The 26,715-nt window shown below is 43.6% G+C and overlaps 1 protein-coding gene across 4 annotated transcripts in view; it reads right to left on the bottom strand.

Moving 5' to 3' along the window:
- SLC18B1 (solute carrier family 18 member B1) overlaps window positions 1-26,715 on the bottom strand; it is a 615,369-nt gene that overhangs the window by 452,123 nt on the left and 136,531 nt on the right. For all 4 annotated transcript variants that reach the window (XM_069235175.1, XM_069235174.1, XM_069235177.1 and 1 more), the window contains exon 5: window positions 19,711-19,858. In XM_069235175.1, coding sequence (XP_069091276.1) covers window positions 19,711-19,858 — 148 coding nt within the window. The remainder of the gene's footprint in view (window positions 1-19,710; window positions 19,859-26,715) is intronic.

Genomic DNA, 26,715 nt, shown 5'->3' with positions numbered 1-26,715 from the left:
AAAGCACACAGGTAATGAAGAGCAACTTTGTAATTCCTTACGCTGTTTCCAACAAAAATCAGTTTTAAAAAAAAAATTCCTTGGACCAACACTAAAACAACAGAATAATATATAATGCAGAGTCCTCTGTTTCAAAACACAGTAACATGGGGACAGTACCAGATCCCTGAGCCACTGGTTTATGATGGGGAAGGCAACAAAATTATGAAAATGCCCAGCCGCATCTTTGGAAGAACAAAGCGGTGTAGCGGGTTGATCATCAAGGAACGATACAGTTGGAGACCGTAAAGACCTCTGACAAATAGGAAAACATTTTGGTTTCTTGGCCTTAGCAAAAGCCCTCTTTTCCATGCTAGCACCTAGAAAAGAGGCCTTAACCACACTTTTGTGTAAAGCAGAGATTCCATAGCGGTCATGGAGCCCGGGGTATCAAACAATGATTTAGAGACTTAGTTGATGTGAGAGAGCCACTGTGTGTTAAAACGTGGTCTGACACTAAACAATCCAAGATGATGGATTTTGTAAAAGCTGTCTGGGCTTTGGCCCAAACTGAGTGTTAAAGTAAAACATGCTTGAGGGAAAGCAAGTCCACCAGGTGGACTAGCCCCATTTACTTGTGCACAATAGCAGATGGAGTAGAGGCGGGGTAGACAACAGACATCTAACAAAAGCATTCTCTTCCGTCTGAAGAGGGCAACAGGAAGAATTACCCCACAGGCCCCCTTTATAATTCACGACAGAAAAGGCTCTTGCTTTATAAATGTTGACCATCACCCTGATGGGTCGACTGCCAAGTTTATAGGAAAACCTAAAGACTCCCTCACACACTCTACTCATTTTGGATCAGGCATTTTGAATATGCTGAAACCATAAACCACTGTTAGTGAAAAGGATACCCAAGTAACAAAATGAATTTATCTTCAGGATGGGAGTGCCATTGACAAAAAAATGTCTTACACTTCTGGCTGATTCTACCACAAGACATCATAAATGTTTTTGTAATACTGTTTATTAATTTTCTAGCCTCCATAAAGTACTCAAACGCGTCTATCAATTTCTGCAGCCCAGTAGTGGTCCTCGACCTTAAGACCAGATTGTATGCATAAAGAAGTACAGGAACCAAATCGGCCTGTAGACCCTGCAGGGCACCATCCATTCTTCTGACAAAGAGAGAAAAAAGAAAAGAGGGCAGGACACAATCCTGCCTGACTCCTCTCCTGATTTTAAACAAGGGAGAGCATTCTGCCTTGGGGCTATAACAAACCTTTGCATATAAATTATCATACAACCAGGACAAGAAATAAACAATACTCTCTGGGGCCCAAACAGAGAGCAATGTGCGCCACAGAATTGAATGGTCCACCAGATCAAAGGCACTATGAAGGTCAGCAGAACACAAATGGAGGCAACCAAACTTAACCTTAGTATATTTATCAATAGGCAGATCCAGATACACACACTCCATTGTCCTCAGCCCCCTCCTGAAACCATACTAAGCCTCCAAAATTATAGAGTTGTTGGAGGCTGACTGCTCTCGTACCTGCAAAAGTATCCTGCCTAGCAGCTGTGCAGGAAGGAGATGGGGCGGTATAACTTGGGATCGAATATGTCCTCCTTTTTAAAGATGGGCAATATAATAGAGTTGGCCCAGCTAAGTGGTTTCCTGCCCTTGGCCGTCACATGAAACTCTCTGGTCATAATAGGGGCCCATAACTCGACCAGTACCCCATCTTCCCCATTCAGAATGACTGCAAGGGTCCCACTACTGGTTTGGGGGGTGCTCTTACATTCATCCACTAATACCAGTTGGCCATTTTCAGAATCAATGGCCACTGAAGGACTACAAATCTTGAAAAAATGATCAACTCATGCTTGGAGAGGGTCAAAATAAGTTAATTTCGGGGCTGCATATTTTTTTCTTAAAGGAGTGTTAACAGTGCTCCAAAACAAAGAAGCACCCTTAGTCTCAGCTGCCTCGGCCAATTTGAGCTAAGCTTCTTCCTTAAGAACCTTTTTCCTGCAGTTGAGTGCTTCTTTATACTGCTTCCTTAGGAGCTTGATGGTAAAATAGTACCATGGAGAACTATGCAAGGCTGGCCGTGACGACTTAGCTGCAGCCATGCATGGATGGTCAAACCAACCTAGTCTTTTGGAATTCTTAGGTCTAAAAGGCAACATCAGTAGACAATTAATTGACCTGGCAATTGTTTCGAAGGCATAAATCAACTCATCCTGATTCACCTCACTGCCCAAACAGCAAATGAACTATGTTTGTAACTAACAGGTTTCATGTTATGTGCAATGGGTCAACCACTGTCCACTTAATGCGGACTCCGTTTGGTCTAACTAGAGCTATATTATCTACATGGCTTGTAACTGTGAAACTATCAGCTCGAAGGATTAATGAAGCGACTAACCGATTTGGCCACTCACGGCATTTTGGGCTACATCGAAATTAAGGACAAGGCCACAGGCTGAAGACGTAATTAGGATACGGTCAACTGTAGTATTTGCACCTCTACTTATAAAAAAATGAATCGGTTCACTACTTGGTGTTTCAACAGGCATAGTGCAGAAAGTATGAAACACCATCACCCAGGGGATTAGTAATGCTACACACACGTCTCGCCAGAAGGGAACATTTTTGGATGCTAAAGTCTCCAGCGCAAAGGATGAGACCGCTTGAATAGGCTAGATGCAAAAAAAGTGTCCAAATCCAAATCGGAGCAGAGACAACATCATAAGGGGTGGAATCAAACACATTATAATAGAAATTAATTGTCATTAGATCCAACCAACCTCTAAAAGACAATAACACAAACCGGTAAACTGACGAGGCTGGCGCACATCTTCTAATAATAACAGGCAACAAATTAGAACTTAAAATCAGCAGGCCGCTACTGCCACGACCGTAAGAAGGCAGGGTAGGCGCTAAATTGGGAGTAGTGACCTTCAACGTGAGATGGTTCGACATGCCAGGTTTCCTGGAGGCAAATTATTTGGGAGGTTTCAGTTATTTGAGCCAGTCTGGGGCCGTTATTTAAGAGCTCCGAAATGTTCCATAAAGCGAATTTACATATCCCATCATAGCAAGAGTTTGATAAGGGCGCAGGGACAGTGAGTTCAACTATAGACTCAGGGCTATGGCAAGGACAAGGAAGTATATTGTCGGTAAGGCCATCCAAACGAGTTGGCTGAGGGGAACACCAACTGTTGGGCTCTCAATCAATTGCCTGTAAGTTGCTTAAGGCCACAAACCTGTAAGAAAGAGGAAGTTGAAATAAGCAGTTATCAGCAGGAAGCTGAGCTGGAAAATAAACTGGCAGGCATATGGTGCATATGGTACAGGAGGCAGTAGAAAAAGCCCAGCGGGAGAAGTTTAATGTTTTCAGAATTAGAGGGGCGAGACGAGAACCTTGACAAAACCTTGCCTGCAGACCTAGAATGTTTAAAGTTGGTAATAACACAATCACCCCCAAAGGACTACCTAGATGGACCAGTTCATCCAACCATTTGAGTCATCAGGATATGATCAACTTTGTAGATCGGACAAAAAAAAGTACTTGGCCTGAAGCCAGTGGAGGACTTTATTCTTTAACTGCTGTTGTGACTCAATGATGTGCTGAGACAGGGGAGGGGCGTTTGCGTATTTGATGTCACCGTCTAAACCTGAATTAGGACCAGGGTTGGCAGAAGTAGCAGCTTTAAGTTTCTCCATCACAGATGCTGGGGTCAAATAAAGCAAGCAATAGCAAATCAATAAAGCAACTTTGCCTCCAGGGAGCTGGAAGCAAGAGTGATAGCCCGGCCCAGCCCACCCTCCTCTGGACTTTGACAAGCGAGGACAGGCCAACCATTGAACTGGGCTTTGCCTGGGCCCGTCCCGCACTGCAGGATGAAGACTGTCCTTAAAAGCACTCCCCTGGCAATGCAGGACCCTGGGCACTCCTCCTCCGTGGCCCAGGGCAGTATTGGACAGGAAGTACCTAGTGGTACAATGCAGCAAAGCGTCTTGCACTGCCGCATGATGAACTGCACTAAAAAGCACTCCCCTGGTGTTGCTGGATCCTGAGCCCTCCTCCTCAGTAGTCAGAGCAGTATGGAACAGGTAGTTCCTAGCGGCAAGCTGCTGAAAAGCATCTCAAGTCTAGTGATATTTTTACCCAGGTGGAGATACCACTGGACAGCTTTCTAACATTAGAAACATGAGCCTCAGTACTGAAAGTTCCACATCCCATCCTAAGTACAATAGTTGTGGCCCATGTTCCCCGAAATAAACAAAAATCAAATTTGTCTTTAAAAGTACCCTAGCCAGAGTCCAAGAATTTAGACTGTAGCCTGGCTGTATTCAAACTATATGAATTGTGTTAGGAGAACGTGTACTCCCAGTTTCAGCTGATTGTAAACGAATAAGATGAGAGACAGATATGTCAAAGATGCTACCATTCCCAAGACAAAAACTAAGAAATGTGATCCAGTCAAAATGTCAGACTTCAAAATAAGAATGGAATGTGGTATCGATGGCATAACTTTCGACAAGGTTGATATTAAAGACTCATGTAACCAATCAACTGATTTTAAAAGAAACTCTCAAAATGTACGCACTTTATAAGTCATATGGTGGTCTCAATTTGAGCTGAATTGTTAAGCTAAATTACTGCTAGGTAGTGATCTTCATCATTCTGATTTTAAGGTGTGTTTCTGTTTTTGGTCATTTGTTGTGGTTCATTGTGGTAAGGGGTGTGTCTCATGTTAACTGTGTATGCAAGTCTTTTTTGTTACGTACGTTTTATCAATTGGATTGTGTTCCATGTAGTAAGGTGTGGACAAAACTTCTCCCTTATGTAGTACACTCCATGCTGGCCATACTCATGCCTAACTGACCTTCATATCCATTGCCAACGGCCGCCAGTACAGCAGGAAAGCATGATTTACTACAACCACCTGAGGGACCTGAACACCAAACATCAAACGTTGCAGGATACCAGTGGTCCATCAATGTGGTTTATGTGGAGGGGCTGAACAGATGTGTAGGTGACGAGGGGGAAGGCATTGCCAGAGAGGGGTGAATTCCTCCTGGTTGCTGCCTTAGATGGTCACACCTCTCATTACTGATTCCCCCTGCTCAGCCTGAATGGGGCGATGGTCAAGGCCTGAGGAGTGTTTTAGATGTTCTTCGCATAAAGAGCATTGTGTGCGCCGATGGTCCAACATGCAAAAGAAGGAGTACAGTTCTTTGTTCTATGCACCACTGGGTTCTTCCTCTCTGGGGAGCTGTTATGCATGGGGTGGTCTTGCGTCAGAGTGTGTGAGACTCAGACCCAAGTTGCCTGTTTCCCTGCTTTGCCTAAACTAGGCCTATCCGATGTTCAAGGAGTCCGATTCCATGGACTTCTGCGGAGTTGAAAAACGACTCATTGGACTTCCGCAGAGGTGGAGTTCCATGACCTGCGTAGTCCTGAATGCGCCAGAGCTCGGAAGCGCTAAGCAGGGTCGAGCCTCGTCAGCCAGTCCCGACCCTGCTTAGTGCTTCCAAGATCAGGCGCATTCAAGAGAGGGCCTTGGCAGTGTTTCAGGCCTCTTGTGCACTGGCCTGTCCTGTAGGCCGGTGCACAACAGGCCCTAAACGTCAGCTTTCACTGCCAAAGCCCTGGCCTGAATTCAGGCCAGGGCCATTGGCAGTGAAAGCTGCTGTTTCAGTCCTTGTGCACCAGTGTGTACAAACCACGACTAAAAAAAGAGAAGAGGAGTAGAGGACATACCTGGGTCTTCCCGGGGGGTCCTCCCCCCCGGTGGCTGCCTCCTTCCTCTACTCCGGTACGCGCTGCAGCCCAGTTATGAGCAGCACAGTGTAAGCAACTGGGCTACAGTGTGCACCGGGTAAGCTCCGCTCCGCTGGCGTGGCTAGCGGAGTGTTTTTTTTAAAACTCCATGTTCCAAGCGAAGTGCGGAGTTCCAAAAACTCTGTTAGGTCCGTCAGCACAGCGGAGCACCCCACAAACCCCTAGCCTAACCAGCCTGCCTGCCTGCTTATGCATTACCTGCATGTTTGTCAAAAGCCCAGCCTTTCGACCCTCGAAGTAGGATCTACATTGAACTATCATTGGAATCTCACTGGAGCAGTTTACTTAGATTGCATTGATCCACAGCGCCACAAGTATCAACAGCACGTCTCACTTAAGCATGTGCATTGGAACCGGAGGAAGGAGAAAAATAAACACCCTTGATTCACTGTGTGTTTCTCTGAGAATGACTTCTACTTGATGCCTCTGGTGTGCTTGCGATGTGCCTTTTTGAAACCTTTGTTTACGCGCTTTTTTAGTGGTACTTAACGGTGCTTGACATTGACATTGGACACTTGCTGACCCTTTTTCTTTTATATAAATGTACCATAAAAATAGTGCCCCACCTACACTATTTCTTAGACCATTCATGTCTAGAGGCCTTGTCAGGCCAATTGATTAAATTATCACCATCATAATGTCATATCACTGAGTCTACTGATTAATCCAAGATTATACTGTCCTAACACTGAGTGATGGACTCAGGCAAAGCTGGAAAATTGTAGATATGCTGCAACCTTTCTACAACTTTATTATAGCAAATATTCTTTTAATACATAAATGCTTGGCTTATGACACCAAATATAACCAATCAATCATAAAAGCTTTTATCAATATTGTCTGCCTTTATGGATAATATCCTTAGTTTTAAGAATTGTTTCATAGCCTGCATGAGGAACTATAAACCTGACCAGCTCAGTTGGTTGACGAGAACTAGGGTGGCCAACAGAAGTCTGCAGCTAGCCCTAAATACCAACCCTATGGACCAAGGGTGTGCCTGGCATTGCAAAGTCACTTATGAAATAGCCCTTAAGAGGGGGCTCAAGATCAAACAGGAAGCGTGAGAGGACGTGGTTAACTCTGGTTTCCTTAGAGACACAAGCGTTTTTTGGAAGATTGTCAATCCACAGTGACTGAATATAGGGATGGATATGGGTCCTGCCACACATATTAAGGCTGATGACTGGGTTCAAACTTTTAAGTCAATCTATCACCTGGAAGCTCATCTTGTACTAACTAGCATCAGACCAACACCAAAGTCTTGTCTGTACATCAAGTTTGAGATACCAGAGTTGACCTCTGCAGTCCTAGGGGCAGATGGGGTCCCTGTGGACCTTTATAAACAGATAATATTTATTTCTGGGACTCTGTTATCACCAACATCATTTATTCTCCCTGTAGCTTGTTAATTGCATCCTCATGACACGTAATTGTACCAGTATTCAAAAGGGTAATAATCAAGAGCAACATTGTTGTAGATCTATTACTTTGTTGGATTGGGTGGTGAAAGTGGTTGGCTGAGTCATATTACAAAGGATTCAGTGTTGGGTAGAGGACAACAATGTCCTATCTGAGGTCCAATTCGGATTTAGAACTGGCCTGAGCACAACTGAACTATGCCTTAGCTTGTACGCTACCTAACATCTGGAGATAAATCAATGCTGGCCTAGCCTGAACAAAGCCTTTTCCCTTCAGTAGTGGTACTACAAACCGTTGGCGGGGTACAAAATTGCTTACAAAACAAGAAAAATGGAGGGTATCCTGCACCGACAAATTGTCACAAGAGACTCGGCCCACCTCCCCCAGGTTGTATATTCCCCGTTGCCTAGATAGCAGATAATGCAATATATTTAACCTAAACCTGGTCAAAAGAAATCTCTGATAAGGTTTCATATCCTCAACAAGGTAAGGCTCAATGGAGGGACCAGTTTAATTCACAATGTGCAACCACACAGAGGGTCTCCCCAGCTCTCTAGCTTCTCACTTCATATTTGCCACTACCATAAAGTGTCTTTGAGCCCATTTCAGATCCTTTTTGATGACGACAGATGAGAAATCAAACAGCTCCGGGCAACCTAGCTTCTGACACAAAAAATGAATATGCTGTAACCAATGAAAACTACTATATTTCTCCAGCACCAAACAATCCTTGATGATTTTCTGATTTTACTCCAGAGTGGGATTTGTCCATATCCTAATCCAGAGTGCAAAGGGGCGCTACAGACACCTGATCTGCAAGATATACCATCCCCAATTCTTTGCGCACAATGTATGAGGCTACTACCTGAGGTACCAAGAGTAACACAAAACCTTTGTTTTTAATAGTTTGTAGTGCCCTACAATCCTTGTAGCCCCATACCTCACTTCCATAACAGGCTACCAGGACACATTTTGCTTTATATACCTTCAACAACCATGCATAGTCCTCGCCCTAAACCTCTTTGAAAAATTAAAAACTGCCCCTCAAGCTCTAGACAGTGCAAGTTTTTTCGCTTTCCTAAGGGGTACCCAAGAACCATTCTCATCAAACAGGATGCCCTGATAGGAGAAATTTGAGACTTTCCAATCTCATTAGAACCTCTAAAAATATTTTTACAGGTTCTACATCCCTGACCCATTACCATTAAGTGAGGCCTGGCAAAGCTCGTACTCAAATCCAGAGTATCCATAAACTCCAAGTATCCCTTAAGCAGACATTGCAGACCGGCTGCTGTCCTGGTCAGCAGGACAGCATCACCTGCATAGAGGAGCACTGGGATAAACTGAACACCCACCCGTGGGACATCCCTACACACAGCACTAAGGGTGGGGCCTAAGTTATTAATATAAAGTGTAAATAAAAAGAAGGCTAGAATGCAACCTTTGTCTCACCCCACACTGAACGCTGAAGAAAGACTCCCATTTTGGATATACCTTACTACAGCACTCAATCAAATCCAGTATGTGCAGAACATTGGCAATACACTTCTACGTTCCTATAGAAAGCCGCAGGGACCATAATTTCGACCTGTTAACTCTACCAAAAGCAGCCAAGAGATCCATGACGGGTAGGTGCAGGGTCCCACTCTTTGCAACTGTGTATTTTTCAATTAGAAGGTGTAAATTTAGGCATTGGTCATTAGTGGTTTTCCCTGCCCTAAATCCGTATTGTACGTTCAAAATTATATTGTGTTGTGTGTGCCCAGTCAGTGTGGTTCAGACTACTCTCCCTAACACCTCAACAGTCGAATCAATAAGGAAAATGAGCCCAAGGCACCTTGGATCTTCCCTTGCCCCTTTCTTGAAAACCAACAAAATAATGGACTGCGACCAACATGAAGGAAAGTCTAACTTGCAAACTGCATTAGAATCATGAGGTAGAATTTTTGCCCAAAACAAGGAGTTAGATTTATACAGATCTTCCAGGACCCCATCTGCGCCTGGCCCCTTCTCTTTGGACATAGATAAATGACAAGGCGGATATCCTCTTCAAAGAATGTAAGACCATTGTTACTTTTAAACATATCCTTAAAAAGGATAATTCGATCAACAACAGGGGAGTCAAAAATGTCCTTAAAATGAGTTACCCAGGTTTCTGCGGGAAAAGTACAATCAAAGGGAGAGTTGGCACCCCCTGAAAAAACACAAGGGCGGTTCACAGTTTCCCCAAAATCAATCACTTTATTTTAAAACAGCAACCTCCAAAAGTTCCCCCACTCTTTGCTTCACATGGCAAATACATTTTTAATTAACTGATCCGGGACAATCTTAGCCCACTTTACCCTACGGGCTTGTTTATGCAGGGTAATGTCCAACTTTGATGGCCCTATAACTTGACTCTCCTGGGAACCACCTACCCCACTTAGGAACGTAAATAAAGGGTTACAGTTGTTAAAGTAACTCCACTTAGTCTCATAACGTACATGCCCATCGAAACCTGACAAAATAAAAATGTAATCAATTATGGTATTAGCCCCTCTACCTGAGAAAGTCAGGATGGAATGCCCCGTGGTGGCCTCCCCCCACCCACGAGTTGAAGGTTAAATTCTGTGGTGATTTCTTCAAGCAGAATGCCATGCCATGATTGTCCATTTCCAGGTCATCGTGCACACTACAACTTTTATGACAGAGGTACAAGTTAAAATCCCCTAAAAGAACAGTCCAATAGGGAGCATTCTGTTTTTCTTAAATGATCCTAAAAATGAATTGAGACACTGCAGGTGCTCAATGGGACTAGCCCTCTCAAAAGAATTTAAAAAAAATTCAATAAAAGCATATCCGGGATGTTGTTTTGTTAAAACCATCAACACCTCCAAGAGGTTAACAGAACCTGTGACCAACCTTTGTGGAGTACATGGCAGATCTAACGAAACTGCCACAAGGCTACCCCCTTCCGCCCTACCCACAACAGAGGGCAGGGCTGGCTCCATGAAGTAAACCGATCCAAGAAAAAAGCGGGTTTAATGTCTCAAGTTTCTTGAAGACCTATAATGAATGTGCTGATGCTGGAGCACACTGACCCAACTAATATCATCCTGTTCCCCCACCAAAACCAGCAATGTTCCAGCTAAGAATTTTTAAAAAATTTGCATTGGCTTGAGGCTGCATACAATTCTTTTGAGATGCCTCAATGGATGCAACCTTCTCACTCTCAACCTCACAGGTTTGGAATTCAGCGGCTGTGGGACCTGCCAGTCAATCATTAGAATCCAAACAGCTGAGAGGGATAAATGTTATTGGTCAGTATACTAGGCGCAGCATTAGTACTTCTGGTCCACATTAAAGACCTCTGCCTAATGTTACTATGAGGCCCAGAACCCCACTGTCAACCTATGGGCCTGGATGGGTAACAATGACCCTTATGGAATATCCTGATGCCTTTCACCTGTGTGTGCGCGCACTGTACAGGTCATCAGAATACCTGCAGCCCCGCCTGGTCAAAATTCTGCACTATTCTCTCCACCACTTTCTCTGGTTGGCACATCCAGTCCACCTTCCTAGCCATGATTATGTGGGAAGACACCTGTGCCCCCAGGTTCTTTGAGCACCAAAATCTAGCCTTTCACATCAGCTCTGCTGTGGTTTTATTCACCTCTGGATCCAGCTGGGGAACCCCCACGAAAACAGCCACTAAAGGAGTTGCCTCTGGAGGCAAGAGCAGCCAGCATGTATCACTTTTTCACATCAGAGCCTGAAGATGAATCAAACCCTTTCCTCATCACCCGCCCATCCACTGGCAGAAGCAGTGGGGGGGGCACTACTGTGCTGCTTAGGATGATGGGCCACCCGGTATGGGTCCCCCGACGAACCAAAAACCAAAGCAAACACCTTGGTGCCCGGACAGGTTCCCATGCAACTCTAGTATGAGAAAAAAGAGCATGGGCTACTGCCATGCCTGCCGCATCCTTTGAGCCTATGAATCTACATGTGTACTCTTACTGAGATCATAACGCACTGGTTCTTTTGCTAAACTTTTCTGTTCCCTACACATTGCAAGCAATTCCGCGATCTAGAACTGTATACCCACAACCTTGTCTTTTATGCCTTCAAAAACATTCTGGAACAGCCTTGAAAGATTCTCGGTTAGTGCTTTACACATGCGATCTATTAAAGCCTGAAAAAAGGATACCCAAGGCCAGGTGATGCTGGTGGATCAGAAAAACAAGATTCCCTTATTACCGATAGTCCTTGGGCCGGGAAGTCACGCCCCCCAGAGTCTAGCACATGGGTGCTCTGTGGCACTATGACCAAATGTTCATTCTCTGGACCCTCTGTACGGATATGCAATATGTTTCGAGTCCCCAGACCCAGAGTCTCCTCAGAAATTTTTACATCCTCCGAAAGGGCACCAACAGCTGAGTTAAGGTATGTTTAAATAGAGGAACGCTTCCGTGTCACCTTAGGAACACTGGAGACCTCTGCGGTGTCTTCTACCACACTATGGGCCATATGTACGAAAGCTTTTTCCCATAGACACAGAATGGGTAAAATCCTTTGGTACATCTGGCTCTACATATCTTGCACTTACCCATGGTTGGTCCCAGGATACAAAGGAAAAAGGGGTGGCCCTGCCCATCCTCTGCCCCTTGCTGATGGGTGTGGATGGGTCTGCCCTTGGCCTGGGCTTTGCCCGAGCAACCTGTCTGATGGCCTGCTAATAAGCACCTCCTGGTGAGAGCAGAACAACATTGAAGGCTCCTGCTACAAAGAAAAGTGGGTCATGTAGTCAAGCGCCTCCCCTGCCACAACATTGAAGTGACCCAAGCAGCGGGTTTCCTGACCTGCTAATAATCGCTCTGGGCCATTTTACCAGGCCTGGGGATGGACAAGGGTCGAATCATTTTCTTTTCAATTTTTACACAACAATGTCACAGTGTCAATGAAATTTGGCCTGGAAGGGAATGTTACACTTAGAGGGGGGTTTGTCAGGGGCATGAACTTCCCTCAATACTATTGTATATTAACCACGCAATTATTTTTAATTACTTTGCATGGACATGCCTATGGTAAACTCTAGACCATTTCCTACTATGCTGTATGCCAATGACGTTGTTTTAGTGCCTAGAATGGTTCTTTTATGGCATTCACAGATAATTTAGACTTGGAAACTAACTTTGGCAAAACTTACTGCATCAGTGGTCTCCAGCCTTTTGATTCCTGAGGACCCCTGCTGAATCATTACTGGGAGCTGGGGACCCCAAAGCAATTTGTATGATTTAAACACTAAAACAGTAATTCACAAAAAAATACACAAACAAGTACACACCAAACAAATGCTCAAATTACTAAAGATATAATTATTTTAAATTGAAAAAATATGAAAAAAAAATCAAAACATTTTCATGGGAATGTTGGCGCTGCATCTCAGAGACTCACTATTCAATGCTTGGTTTTACTTAAGAAAGTTGAAACCTCAGGTCAGATTCTACATTTCCCAAGCGATTTCTGTTTTTATTTTTTAGGTACATAACATCTGAGAAAGCTTTTTCACATAAATATGTGGCGGGCAAAGGAAGTAAAACCATTAGGGCTTCTCATCTCTCCATAGCCTCTCTATCAACCTCATACCAGTGTAGGGTGTCTGAGCACTTTACAGGGGACTACAAGGGTTAGGATTCACATGTCATTCACACTAGTAGGCATTTTATAAGAGTGCTTGGTCTAGAGAAGAACAAACTTAGGATTCAGAACACAAGACAGTGGTTAGCATAGACGTTATTAATAAGGATGTATTTTTAAGCAAGCAAACCTTTTTTAGCAGCATAAGGAAAATGAAAGACTGGGAAAGAACAACTTTCTAATTTGTGCCATGCAGTCTGCACGCAGCTCTTTAAACGCAGTTCTCAGCTCACTGTGCTAGATTACGATTGTAACTTATGAGCTACACAGTAACAAAAGAACCTCTTTTACAAAAGCAGTAACCCACTGTGCTATGCACATAAAATACTGTTCTTTGCATGATGCACGTTCTTTGCAGCAGGCATATTAACCATCTGCACTACCTCCGAGTCAAAACTGTCACCAGACAAAACTCCCATCTCTCTTCAGCAGGTACATTAATCACTTGAGTTATCTTGATGCTTTTATTTTTGCCCGAAAGCTGCTGTATATACAAGGAACTTTGCAGTGCTTTTAAAACTGGTGAACAATGTAAGTAATAAATATAAAACACCACATTTCTGTGAAAGGCCCCAACTGGAGAAATGCCTTCTTCCCGGGCCCAGACCTGCAGACCTCCTGGGAATGTCACAAACCCCTGGGGGTCCTCGGACCACAGGTTTGGAAACCACTGTACTGGATGATTTGTGGCAGAACTAAAAGCAAGGTTAGATCTATAGCAGGACTTGTTTTCTTGCAGTACCATACAGTAATTTGTGTTACACAAAAATCCCAGATTAATAATGTGGCATCAGAATTGACCTTTTGTAAATTCTCTTTTTCTCTCTATTGGTCATTTCTATATACTTGAATTCTGCTTCATCTTCATATAACTGCGACTCTTGTCATTTCACCAGTGATACCTTGCAAGGATTTTCATAGATCTCAACTGCATAGTCTACTATACTATGATTAAGCTGAAGGAGTTCTGCAAGGAGAAGGCGCTGCCTGTGAAGAAGAAGTCCGCAAAGCGGCACCGGCAGAAAGCCCTATGTGCTTTTGAGGAAGCCTACTGGTTAAAGGCAGCAGAGAACTAGGAGGGTGATGGCTCTGGGGAGGAGTCTGAGGTGGAGGACTCACCACCAGAGGCCCAAGATGGCAGTGGCCCTGAGGATGATGATGAGGAGAAGAAAAATGACTCCATAGGATGGAGGGGTGCCCTGAGAGTGGGAGCTTCCCACTGGATCCACTGCCGGAAGCAGTGTCTCCTTCCCAGCCTTGTCTCTTGAGGAATTAAAGGACAGACAGGCTGAGAGGGACCAGAGGCTGCAGCTGGCTGCAGAGGAGAGAAGAGCTGAGGCTGACAACAGGAAGGCTGATAGAGCCTTGGAGGAAAAGAGGCTGGCCATGGAGGAGAAGGGGGTGGTCCATGAGCTCACTCACAAGTAACTGGACTTGAAAGCCAAGCAAGTAGAGTCCAGGAGTAATGCATGTAGCAAATCAGCAGTGTCCAATGGAGAGATGAGGGTCCACACACCCAGAAACCTGGTGCATTACCTCAGGGAGAGGGATGACCTAGATAGGTGGTTTGTGCTATATGTATGAGGTCACTCAAGAAGCACACAGGATCACTGAGGAAGATTGGGGAGCTGTCCTATGGCAGCATATACCTGGTGAAAGCAGGGAAGCCTTACTGGCCCTAGAGAAGGGGACAGGCTGAGATATCCCATCATGAAGGAGACCATTGTCAAGAGATATGGCTTCAACTCAGAGGAGTGCAGGTTGAGATTGAGGGGCAGTAGGAAACTGTCTCACCATTCCTGGGGGGGGTTTGTGGGTTACTTTTGCAAAGCACTGCATGGTGGGTGAAGGGTAGCATGGTAACCACTTCGGACGGGCTTCACAATTTGATTGTTAGAGAGCACATGTTCAGTCACTGTTTTCCAGAGCTACGTCAACACCTGGTGAATTGTAAGCTCATTTAGCTCAGAGAGTTTGCAAAGGAAGCAGACCTCTAGGTAAGAACAAGAGTGTCTGGGAAGGCATTGGGGAGTGATCCAAAGAAGGATGTCTAAGGTTCCCCCCATCAGAGTGAGGGGGATGTTCTCAGTGACCCAAGCCAGTCCCAGTGCAGTGTGGGGGAGAAAGGGGTCCCAAGTCCCTTCCAGGGTTAGGTGGGGCAGTTACTGTAGGTGGAGAGCTAGGGGGCTCCATTTCCAATCCCACTGCTTGGGGTGCTCCTACAAATAGGGCAAGTAAAGGGGAGCTGGTCCAAGTGACCATCCACTGATGGAAGCTCCACAATGTCAGGAGAACTGGGTGAAGCAGCTGCCACAGGCACCCTGTCAGTTCAGTTTTCTGGGGGTACCACTCCACAGCAGAGGGTACAGACGCTCAGATGATGAGGCAGGAGTAGGAAGGTCTCACTCCTGGCTCCTGTTCAGCCTCAGGGTACAGATCTACGGCTGAGTGACCAGTTACAGGTTACCACCCCAGAACTGGTGTGAGGGAGGGAAGAGAAAGAGTGCCTTACACATGGGCCTACTGCCTCCCACTCCGAGAAATATCAGTGGTCAGAGACCCCAGGGAGGACTGTGGCCTGGCTTTAGACACTGACAGCCGTCAGTGGCCTCTGTTGGTTGTTGTACTTATCAACAGAGTGTTCCGCTGGTTGAGTGCAGAAGTCTGATCCAATAGGTGAAATGAGTCACATCACTTTGTTGGCCATGATGGTACTGTCTGATTACTGGGACATATCTGTGAGTAAATTAAGCTTGGGTGCTGCACAAATGAGTCCACAGGTGAGGAGAAGGGTTCCCCATGGCTCAGTTCAGTGATTTAGGAGAGCGTAGACAAAGGGGTCCAACTGAATTCAGAGAGGCCTAGAACTGAGAAGTGTCCCTGCTGGAGAGGGCCATTGTCCATGTTCTACCGTCCAAGGAGGAAAGTCCATCAAGGTATTGACTAGTCTACTCTGGCTTTAGGATGGAGGGGGTTGTGTTTGAAATGGCTCTCTCTACAGGGTTCTCCCAAATGTTTTTCCTTCTTCCTCCTACTTTTTGCTGGATTTTTGCTTGTTGTCCTTAGTACTATGTGCACTTTACTACTGCTTGTGCTCACTACCCCAAAACATGGTTTGACAGGCATATTTAATTTACATGTAAGTCCCTTGCAGAGTGGTACATCATAAACCCGGGATTTGTAAATTAAATGCTACCAGTGGGCCTGCAGCACTTATTGTGCCACCTACTTAAGGAGCATCTTAAAATGTGTCCCAGCCTGCCATTGCAGCCTGAAGACAGTGTCCCACTGACATGACATGGCATTTAAAACCCCTTGCCAAGCCTTAAACTCCCCTTTTATTACATATAGGTCACCCCTAGGTAGCCAATAGCACAGGGTGCTGTGTCATTAAAAGGAGAACATGTACTTTTTAGCATTAGATGTCCTAGTAGCAAAAAACTCCCAAATGTTTTTTTTCACTACTGTGAGGCCTACCCCTCCAAAAGGATAAGACTAGGGATTTCTTATTATATTTTAATATGCTGTAATCCCTTAACCAGAGGTGGTAGATATGCCATGCTTGATATCTATGAACGTGTAATGATAAACCCTCCTTCATGGTAAAATCAGATTTATCGCTACAAGTTTGAAATGCCTCTTTTAGAAAGTTGGCATTTTTCTGCCCTTAGCCCTCTGTGCCTGCAGCTTACCTTAGGTCACATGATGGGGTGTAACTGACAGTTGAGACTTTGTGGATTCACCCCAATCACATATTAGTGAGATTAGCAGAGCCTGAATGGGTCATTAACTGACTTGATGGCGGGGCAGAGCTAAGCGCAGCCCCACTTACACCTGAATTGTCTGAGCTCTGCGGACACACAATAGGCTTAACGACCATGTAGTGTCAGTGTAGCCAGCTAGGAGCCAGGGGAGGCAGGAAACTCCTGGAACTTCAGAGAAGCCTTCTGGCAACCTCTCCCAACTTCTAGGAGCAGAGCACCAGGGTATAAAAATAGGGTTCTCAGACCTACTACTCAGTTCACTACAGGACCTGCAGAAGGACTCTGAGAGGACTGCCTTCTGCTGTGACCTGCTGTGCACTCTGCCAGACTGTTGCTATACATGGAAGGACTGTTTTGCTGCCTGGAACCTGCCTCACACCTTCTGAAGCCAGCCATGCCGTGGAGCCCTACATCCTAACCTGCACCCAGGACTTCAGAAGTGACTCTGAGGGCTAGTTCAGCTGGCCTCCTGTTCAGAGCCACAGGGATATAACAGGCACCCACCATTTTGAACAAGCACTTGGACCCAGCCTGAGTGAGTCTTAAACCCCCAAGAAGTCTTTCTCCACTGATGGACCCTTGGTTGTGGTGGTAAAGGTGCTCAGATGCCAATTTTGTAAAACTGAGGACTTGATATTTTGAACCTTGAAATGTTAAACAAAATATTAAAAATAAATAACTAAGGTTCTACTAATTGGATTTTTATGGTTTTAGTATCAAATAATCTATTGCAATATACTCTATGTTTCTAAATTTGGTTGGGATTTTTATTGTTTTTGTGTTTTCACCATATTTTTGTTTCTGTACTGCATACATATTCAACACATTGCCTCTAAATTATCTGTGCCAAGATATCCAGGGTTAAGCACAGGTTAAATTAGTAACTCTTTGTGGTTCACCCTGCAAGGGACTGTGGCTGCTGCTTGACCAGGGCTCACACCCCAGTCAACCAACAACCCAATTCCTCAAAGGAATCTTGGGATTAATGCCTGTTGCCATTTCATTAAGACTACAAAGTAATGAAATCCAAAAACCAATGACCTACTGCTATATGTGTAATGCCCAGTGAAACAACAGAAATCTCCTTCATAAAGAGAATAATGATCTTTTTTGCTAATGGCTGAGAGGTGATCAATCTGAGACTAGGCTACTATAAATACCCTGCTATATTTGGTACTGGAGGGCAAGCAATGCACTGCTCAGAGAAAATAACAAGAGGCAGGTGGGATCTGAAACTCTAGGTTCAAAACAAGAGTTCTGCAGTATGAACAAAGAATTACTGCATAGAAATGTATACTCAAATCATTCAAACAGTCTCCTAATTTATCCCCAATGAGTGCCATCTACACTGCTAGAAAGTTTAATGCTTACTGGACCTTTGACAAGGGAAAGATAAGATAAGTTCAGATATCTCCAAGAAAACCAGAGGAAGCAACGGGATACTGAAGAAAAGCTTCAAAAGAACAAAGATCAGATGGGGGAAGTTGACTAGCAAAGGGCAAATCAAATGGTAGGTACGATAATGTGCAAAAATAACGGCTGTTGATCAAATGCCTGCCAAACAAACTTGCACAAGCCTTACTGTTGTAAAGCATTGAACATGAAGGATGGGTGCTTTGTATACTGACTCAGTTACTGCTGATCTAAAGTGTTTTGCCCCTTAATGACCTGCCGGGTGCTGTTTTCAAGTGGCATTAGTGCAGCGGTGTGTCCCTAATCTTTCCCCTGATTTCTGCGGGGATTCCTCCTAAAACTGTCAACTTTTTATGTGGTTCCCAAGATTCAATAACTGTTAAGCAATAGGCAGGCATGGTACCACTAGGCGTCCATCATAAGGAATGATACCAGAGCAAGAAAACATTTGACCCGCCAACTTCATAATAATTCCTGACATCCTGTACAGTGCATTTAACACAGTGACTGAAACCTTAAAACCTTCAGAAAACAAATATGCTGCAACCTTTAATGCTTGTTTCCATAAGAAACATTAACCAAATTCAAAGGGCTGCGTTTTTGTAACTTTTCCTACTGTAACACTGTCCCACATTTACTCAGGGTGTTAGAGGAGACTGACCAAATTGCCAACATGCTGAAAGAACTATGGATCATCAACACTGGAGACTGCCTCCTAACCACACCAAGAACCAGAAACAAGAGCAAAGGTCTTAGGAGATTTTCAGTGGGGCCACATCATTTACTACACAATCATCTCCGAGACATCTGCAATGCTCTTTCCTTATGCTATTGAGGCACAAACTAAAAAATGCATCACCCAACACTAGCACATCCAGGCACTGTCCACAGCCAATTTCTTACAAGCTTGGCCACCCACCACCACAAGTACTAGTGACACTCTTTAGCTCAACATTTAACTTAAGCAAGAACTGTAAGTGCTGCACGTCTACTCCGAGTATGCCTATAAGAGATATAGCTTTTCTTTTGTAACTTAGATAATCTGCACCTGTCCATAATTCTTGTATTTACTCATTCAGTAAGATGTATGCATTCAGGATAAAACCTGAAGATGTAAATGACATTCCTTTCACCTCCCCATAGACTAAGGAAGTCCATTAACTTTAACTGAGACCTAGATGTAGTTAGGTTTTGTAGTTTGCTTTACACAAATGAATAAGCATAAACACACAACCAGCAAACTGCTACCAATTTGATGTCAAAGGGCTTAGGTAAGAATGATATTTAGTTTGTGTTCCTGCTGCAGCCTTGCCTTCATGATCCCTGGCACCAAACATCAACAATGCAAGAGTCTGGGATATTCAAGAGTAAATCAGGAGATCAGAAGTTAGCATCTTCTAACTCTGGGTACTCCTAATTTACGCTGAAGCAAATATCAATATTATCTTGTGGCATCGTACAGTAAAATACATTCTACAAAAAATGTTGGTACCATTTTATCATTAGGCAAGAGAAAATTCTTCAATCCAGTGAATGCATGACATTATTGTGTAAAAGTCCCCAAAATTGCAAAAATCCCACAATAAACATACCAGCACAGTGGCGATATTGTTAGGAAATGCCTTTGCTAGAATCGAAAATGATGCTGTCATGGCAGCCCCAAAACCAATTGCATCCACTGCTCTCACTACAAAGCACAGAACAATGAAGGGTGTGCCGTCAGCTGCCTTGTCCAACATACTGCAAAGAAAAAGTTGTGTAAGTCCTTATGAAAGAAAATGCACGTAGACAAATAAACCATGTAAAGATGAAAGCATAACGGTTGAAATATAGCACTGCTTAAAAGCATAAATGAAATCAATTGCACCGCAAAATAATAAATAACTGCAAATAGTGTAACGACTCGTGGAAGAAAAGAAAAGGTTATTTACCGTATGTAACAATATTGTTGGCAGAAACAATCTACCTGCAGATTCCTCACCTTTTAAAGTATCTTTCAAGGCCTCCGACAGGTCCCTAAAATGTTTACCCAGCAATTACTCTCCAGCACCACTGACTGCACTGGGGTATCTTTAGTGCCAACTGGAGAACTGGAATCAGTTCCTGAACTTTTTTAACATCCAGGTGGGGTGTGCAGGGATAATCTAAGAGAGCAACAACAGTGACAAATACAGGGGAGGATGGAGAGGAGAGGAATCTGGTGGAAGTGGGAGCATCTACTTTAAACTCATTACAGAAGGCAAGTATTTATTATGATACATGCATCTTCTATCATTTTCCTCACACTGAGTCCAACAACAATACCCTCCAGGGAGATAGGAAGTAATAGTGCTGGTTAATCGAGAAAATCATGCAACACACGTTGGGCAAAGTACTCATCACTGCATGTAGTGCTTGGCAAATGTATCGCCATGCAGCTCTCCAGCAGATTTCTGCAGGGGGACATCCCTTGAGAGAGCATGGAGGCAGCCATGTCTCAAGTGAAGTGGGCCTGAATGCTCTCCGGAGGATCCTTCACGGCAAGGGCATTGCAAATCCTGGTACGAGGATGACCCTGTGTGAAAAGTGCATGTGGTCACTGCCCTTCCCTTCTTCGCTCCAGCAAAGACAATGAACAGCTGATCATTGTCTCGGTCATCATAAGTGAAGTCTCTGAAATAAGAGCAGGCATGTATAGGGTCCAGCCTACAAAGTTGTCATCCTCCTTTGTCAGATTTGGAAGTAGGAAGACAAACAGAAGAGTAACAGACTGAGCCATATGAAATGCAGAAATTGCTATAGGTAAGCAGGATAGGCATATGTGAAGAACCAACTTATCCAAGAAAAAAATGTAAAAGGGGGATATGATATGATATCACCTGAAGTTTGCCAACCAAGCACATTGAAATTAATGTCATGAACAAAAATGTCAAAAGGGTAAGAAGAAGAACCCAGAAACTATGCATCAGCTCAAACAGGGATGCCATCCACAAAGTCGGAATCAGTTCAACTTACTAGGAGGAGCAATAAAATACGTGGGAGCGAACAAATAGAGACAACCTTTCAGAACAGGTGCCACTAATGGCTATCTTCATAGAGAAGGCTGATTATGCAACACATGACAGCAGACAAGGCTGCTAGATAACCCTTAACGTTTGCCACTGCTAAATCCTGCGTTGTAAGGGTAACACAAGGCACTGGAAAAGCAAAATGTAGAGGTGATGCTTTCAGACTCACAGCACTGGATGAACTAAGAGCCTGATTTAGTGTTTGGAGGACTGGGTACTCTGTGCAAATGTCACATATAACCCGTCCGCCGTTTTATGATTTCTATAGGAAATAATGAAATTGTAATAAAGCGGAAGGGATCTCTGTCATATTTATGATGGAGTAACCCGGGTCCAATAAACTCCAAATCAGGCTTTTAGTCCAGCAACCTGCATGAATGGATGTGGTATTGGGCTTCCTGGCTGTCACAATGACTTCTGAACTATCCTCAGTAAAACAAAAGGACTCGAGCAGACACCACTCAAAGTCCATGCGTGCAGCAATAGCATTTGGGAATTGGGTAGGAAGGACCTGTCCATCCTGCTGCCAGAGCAGGTCTGTTGTGCACTGGAGCAGAAGGGACAACCAAGTGCAGAAGCGGAATCTGCAGAAAGGCATCCAGCAGGCCTTCTGACCAATTGAGTCTGAAAGCATTTCCCAGGGAACCATTCAGAGAGAACTGTCTGGGACAAAACCAAGGATATATTGTTTGTTCTGAGTCGTGACAAAAAGATCCAAAAAAACAAAAACTTTGGAGACAATTAACTTCGTCACTTCAGGGTATAGCTCCCATTCACGGCAATCCAGTGAGAGGCAGCTGACACGGCGCGCAATAATAACACTCAATAAATGATTGTCCAGTAAGTGTATTTGCTTTAGAAAGGAAAAAGTACACTTATTGCATACACACTACTAAATACTACACATTCATTTACAAATATAAACATACAACAGGTAAAAAATCAGTTAGGTGACTTTCCGCAATTCCATTTGACCCCTTAAAGAGTCATGAACCCCCAAGATCACAGTACCCCCTAACCATACCAGAAAGTGTATCATGGTGGGTATCGCTTTAAATAAAACAAGCCTACTGGGTTTGTCAAGGGTCATCACAAAATATAGGGTAAACCTATTGGCTTTATCAAAGGTGCACTTTTAAAAGGCAAACAATCCCCATGTTAAAACTACCATTTTTTTCACCTAATCAATAATAACCATGTGTAAATGCAATAATTATTGTCAATAAAGCATTTCAACATTGTTTAACAATAACTGTCAGCCTAAATGATTAATAAAGCATTCAAAGTGAACATAACGTGTGACTGTGACTTTTTTAATACACTTTCAGCCACATAAAAGGCAGCCATAAAACTAGTCCCTACAATGTGTTGCACTCACAGCTGCAGATCAAAGCTCCAGTCTTGAAACTAAAGATAAAAACCCTCAGAGTCCTACATTCTGTGACTCCACCAAGTATGGGTCAGTTGTGATAATTAATAGAGGGGGCTGTTGTGCCTCCTGCAGTCCCCACAACATCGTTGGTGGTGACTCGTCAATTTTGGGGCCACCATAAAACACCAAAAATGTATGCAAGGGAAGCTTCCCTGAAGAGAGCAGTGAATATGAAACAGCTGATTTTCCTTGTTTTAGGTCTCGGCTCTAGAGGGCGTGCATGCAATGTCTCGATTACAATATGTGCTGTATTTATATTGTGGGCTTCAGTCCACCCACAGCCTTCCCATTTTTTGGCACCATAGTCTTTCCATTCTGCAGCATCCCCATTTGTGAAGGGCATACATATGTCATGCCTTTAATGGTGTTTAGCCTTCCCAGAGAGCACCGGCCAACTACTATTAACTATGGAGCGACAATTTTTAGCCATTGTTTGGGACTACTTATTTATTTTGTTTTCAATGGGTGACGGATCCCACCGCACATTAGGAGCGCTATTGCTCCGGTCACTCAGTTTTTTATATGGTTGCTTTCTTTCCAGTGCCTCTGATGAAGCAGAAAATGAAGGTTTTGATTTATTAACGCTTAAACGTAGTGCTGAAATAATCATGTGTGACATTAACCGAATTAATTAAGATTGTACGGGGACCAAATGTGCCCTCAGAGTAGTTTGCCATCATTTATACGCGTGCTTTATATAACGTGGTGAATTAGAATTGCACTAATCCGACATAATCATAAACGTGTGCTACGATTTGCTTGTTTGAAATGCTTTAGCTTAGCATTACTTTAGCAGAGGCTTTGGCCTAGTTGCCTGGTCTCATGGTTTAGATGCTCGTATTTTTCCACTGTGCTAATAAACGTGTATTTTTGCTTGAAGCTGTACTTTTCCACAGAAACTGTTCACATGCTTATCTTAAAGTTGGTGCCAGCCTGGCATATTTTCTCTTTAATTCAAGGTCGACTTGCAGGTGCGGACAATGGAGGCTCTGAGAGTAAGCTAATTGGAAAACAATGTTGCAATTTGCGTACCCATCTCCAAGGATAATGTATGCTTAAGTAAAAGCTTGAGAACTGTCGTGTTTGATTGGTCAATTTGAAGCTAACCTATGAACCCTCCAATGGAGACCCTACTGGATTTGAACTGTTGTCTATAAAAATCAGGTGCACGAGAAGAAGGTAGCCATTTGCCCGCGATTATGAACATTTTGACTTCGTAGCTATTATGGCCCACTTTGCTGCGACGCCATTTTGAGAGACTTTGATGCTTTCTCTAATCGAGAGAAAGAGACTTTAAATGATTCTTGCCCTAGAGACTGTAACTTTGATTTGATCCCTTTGCATGAAGTAATAGTTTTACCTTGCCACCGTGAGGCATTTGCCCCGTTTGCCCCTGCCCCTTTGTCCCGTCCCATGCTGATCGAGTAATGGTACCCATGATGACCGAAGAACGGTACCTGTGAGACGAAGGCTTCCTTGTATGCTGATCGTAATTGGTAAATATGAAAGGAAATTGTAAAATTGCATTGTGTTTCTTTTAGGTAACCAACTGCTGATTTTGGTAAGAGCCCTAGTTAGGAGTTTTTTCTAAATTAATGTTACTAAATTGTTTTTGCATGAAGTCCCACATGCTGATGCTAATTTGAGGTTAGACGAGGATTCCACATGTTGCACAATGCAATTTGAGATCTTGTTATGCTGACTAAATGTATGCTATTAGTTCATTACAGATTATCGTATTAGTGCTTTGCATTGCCATTATCGAATGCCTTGTGATTCAAATGCTTCATAGATTACACTTGTTTCGACGTTATGGACAGCTATTAATGTTCATTTATGTTTATCATTTGGTGTTGAGACACATTTACATTGTGCTAGCTTTGTTAATATAGGGAAATAAATTCACTAACTTTGCATTAAACTGGTGTGGTTATTCCTGACTGAAAGGTCAGGGTTCGCCGAAATGTATTCTGGATTAATTGTAAAGTGTTATGTTGTCCAAGGTGTTGCTTATGTTCGTTATTGATTATTGATTTGATGCGATTGATCGATATATGAGTACAGAGAGTTCCCACAAAGTCAAAAGATTCATCGGCCTAAAGAGCGTCCAAACGTAGGTAAATTTGTTACCGCGTTCCGCTCTATCACCTCTTTGCCTGCTTTCTGCTTGTTTCTTGCCCTGCTTGTGCTTCTCTGCTCATTTCTTGATTTCTGTGTGTGCCTTTCTGCTCATTCTATGCTAGTTTTAACCTCTGTTTTAGCCTTTCTGCATTTTTATTGCCCTGTTTCTGCCTTTATGCTCATTTTATGCTAGTTTTTTGCCCTCCGATTCTGCCTTTATGCTTTTCTCTTTAACTCTATTTGTGCCTTTATGCTCGTTTTATTTACTTCCGTTTCCGCCTTTCTGCTTATTGTATGCTAATTTCTTGCCCTCTGTTTCTGCCTTTATGCTAGTTTCTTGCCCTGTTTCTGCCTTAATGCTTGTTTTAAGCTTGTTCCATACACACTGTTTCTGCTGTTATGCTCCTTTCTTGACCTCTGTGGCTTTCTGCTCATTTTTTTATGCTCTGTTTCTGCCTTTCAGCTTTTTTATTGCCCCGTTTCTGCCTTTATGCTTCATATATGCTTGTTTTTTTTCCCCTCTGTTTCTGCTTTTCCGCTCGTTCCTTGATTTCTGTTTGTGCATTCTCTGCTTGTTTTATGCTAATTTCTTGACTGCTGTTCTGCCTTTTGGCTCATTTATTGCCCTCTGTTTTTCCTTTCTGCTCCTTTTATGCTTGTTTGCTGCCCTCTGTTTCTGCCTTTCTGCTAATTTCTTGACCTCTGTTTCTGCCTTTCTGCTCGTTTCTTGCCCTGTTTGTGCTGTGTCTTGACTTCTGTTTTGGCCTTTCTGCTTGTTTCATGCTCGTTTCTTGCCCTCTGGGTCTGCTCTTTTCTTGCCCTCTGCTTCTGCCTTTATGCTTGTTTTATAATCGTGTGCCTTTCTGCTTGTTTCTTGACTTGTGTTTGTGCCTTTCTGCTTCTTGACTTGTGTTTCTACCTTTCTGCTCGTTTCTTGTCCTCTGTTTGTGCCCTTCTGCTCATTTCTTGCCCTCTGTTTGTGCTTTCTGCCTGTTTCTTGCCCTCTGTTTCTGCCTTTCTGCTCATTTCCTGCCCTCTTTGTGCCTCTCTGATTGTTTTTTTACTTCTCTTTTTGCCTTTCTGCTCATTTTATTTCATTTCTTGACCTCTGTTACTGCCTTTCTGTACGTTTCTTACCCTCTGCTTCTGCCTTTATGCTTGTTTTATAATTGTTTCTTGCCACCCATTTGTGCCTTTCTGCTCGTTTCTTGACTTCCGTTTGTGCCTTTCTGCTAGTTTCTTGCCCTGTTTGTGTCTTTCTGCCGTTTCTTGCCCTCTGTGCCTTTCTGCTTATTTCTTGCCCTGTTTGTGCCTTTCTGCTTGTTTCTTACCCTCTGTTACTGACGTTATGCTTGTTTTTTGCCCTCTGATTGTGCTTTTATGCTTACTTTATGCTAGTTTCTTGCCTTCTGTTTTTGCCTTTCTGCGTGTTTCTTGAGTTCTGTAAGTGACTTTCGCTAGTTTCTTGTTTCTGCCTTTCTGCTTGTTTCTTGACCTTTATGCCTTTCTGCTTGTTTTTTGCCCTGTTTGGGCCTTTCTGCCCGTTTCATGCCCTCTGTTTGTGACTTTGTGCTCATTTGTTGCCCTGTTTGTGCTTGCCCTGTTTGTGACTTTCTGCTTCTTTCTTGACTTCTGTTTTTGCCTTTCTGCTTGTTTCTTGACCTGCTTCTGCCTTTATGATAATTTTTCAATCATTTTGTGCCCCCTGTGCCTTTATGTTTGTTTCTTGACCTTTGTGCCTTTCTTCTCATTTCTTGACCTCTGTTTCTGCCTTTATGATTGTGCTATGCTTGTTCGATGCTTTTTGTTTCTGCCTTTCTGCTAATTTTCTGCCCAGTTTCTGCTTTTATGCTTGTTTTATGCTCGTTCCTTGCCCTCTGTTTCTGCCTTTCTGCTAGTTTCTGGACCTGTTTGTGCCTATCTGCTCATTTCTTGCAATCTGTTTGTGCCTTTCTGCCCGTTTCTTGCCCTCTGCTTCTGCCTTTCTTTAACAGTGG

The sequence above is a fragment of the Pleurodeles waltl genome, chromosome 5 (assembly GCF_031143425.1).
Source record: "Pleurodeles waltl isolate 20211129_DDA chromosome 5, aPleWal1.hap1.20221129, whole genome shotgun sequence".
Lineage (NCBI taxonomy): Eukaryota > Metazoa > Chordata > Amphibia > Caudata > Salamandridae > Pleurodeles > Pleurodeles waltl.
The sequence above is the reverse complement of the archived record's forward strand: the minus strand, read 5'-3'. Positions and strand labels throughout refer to the sequence as shown.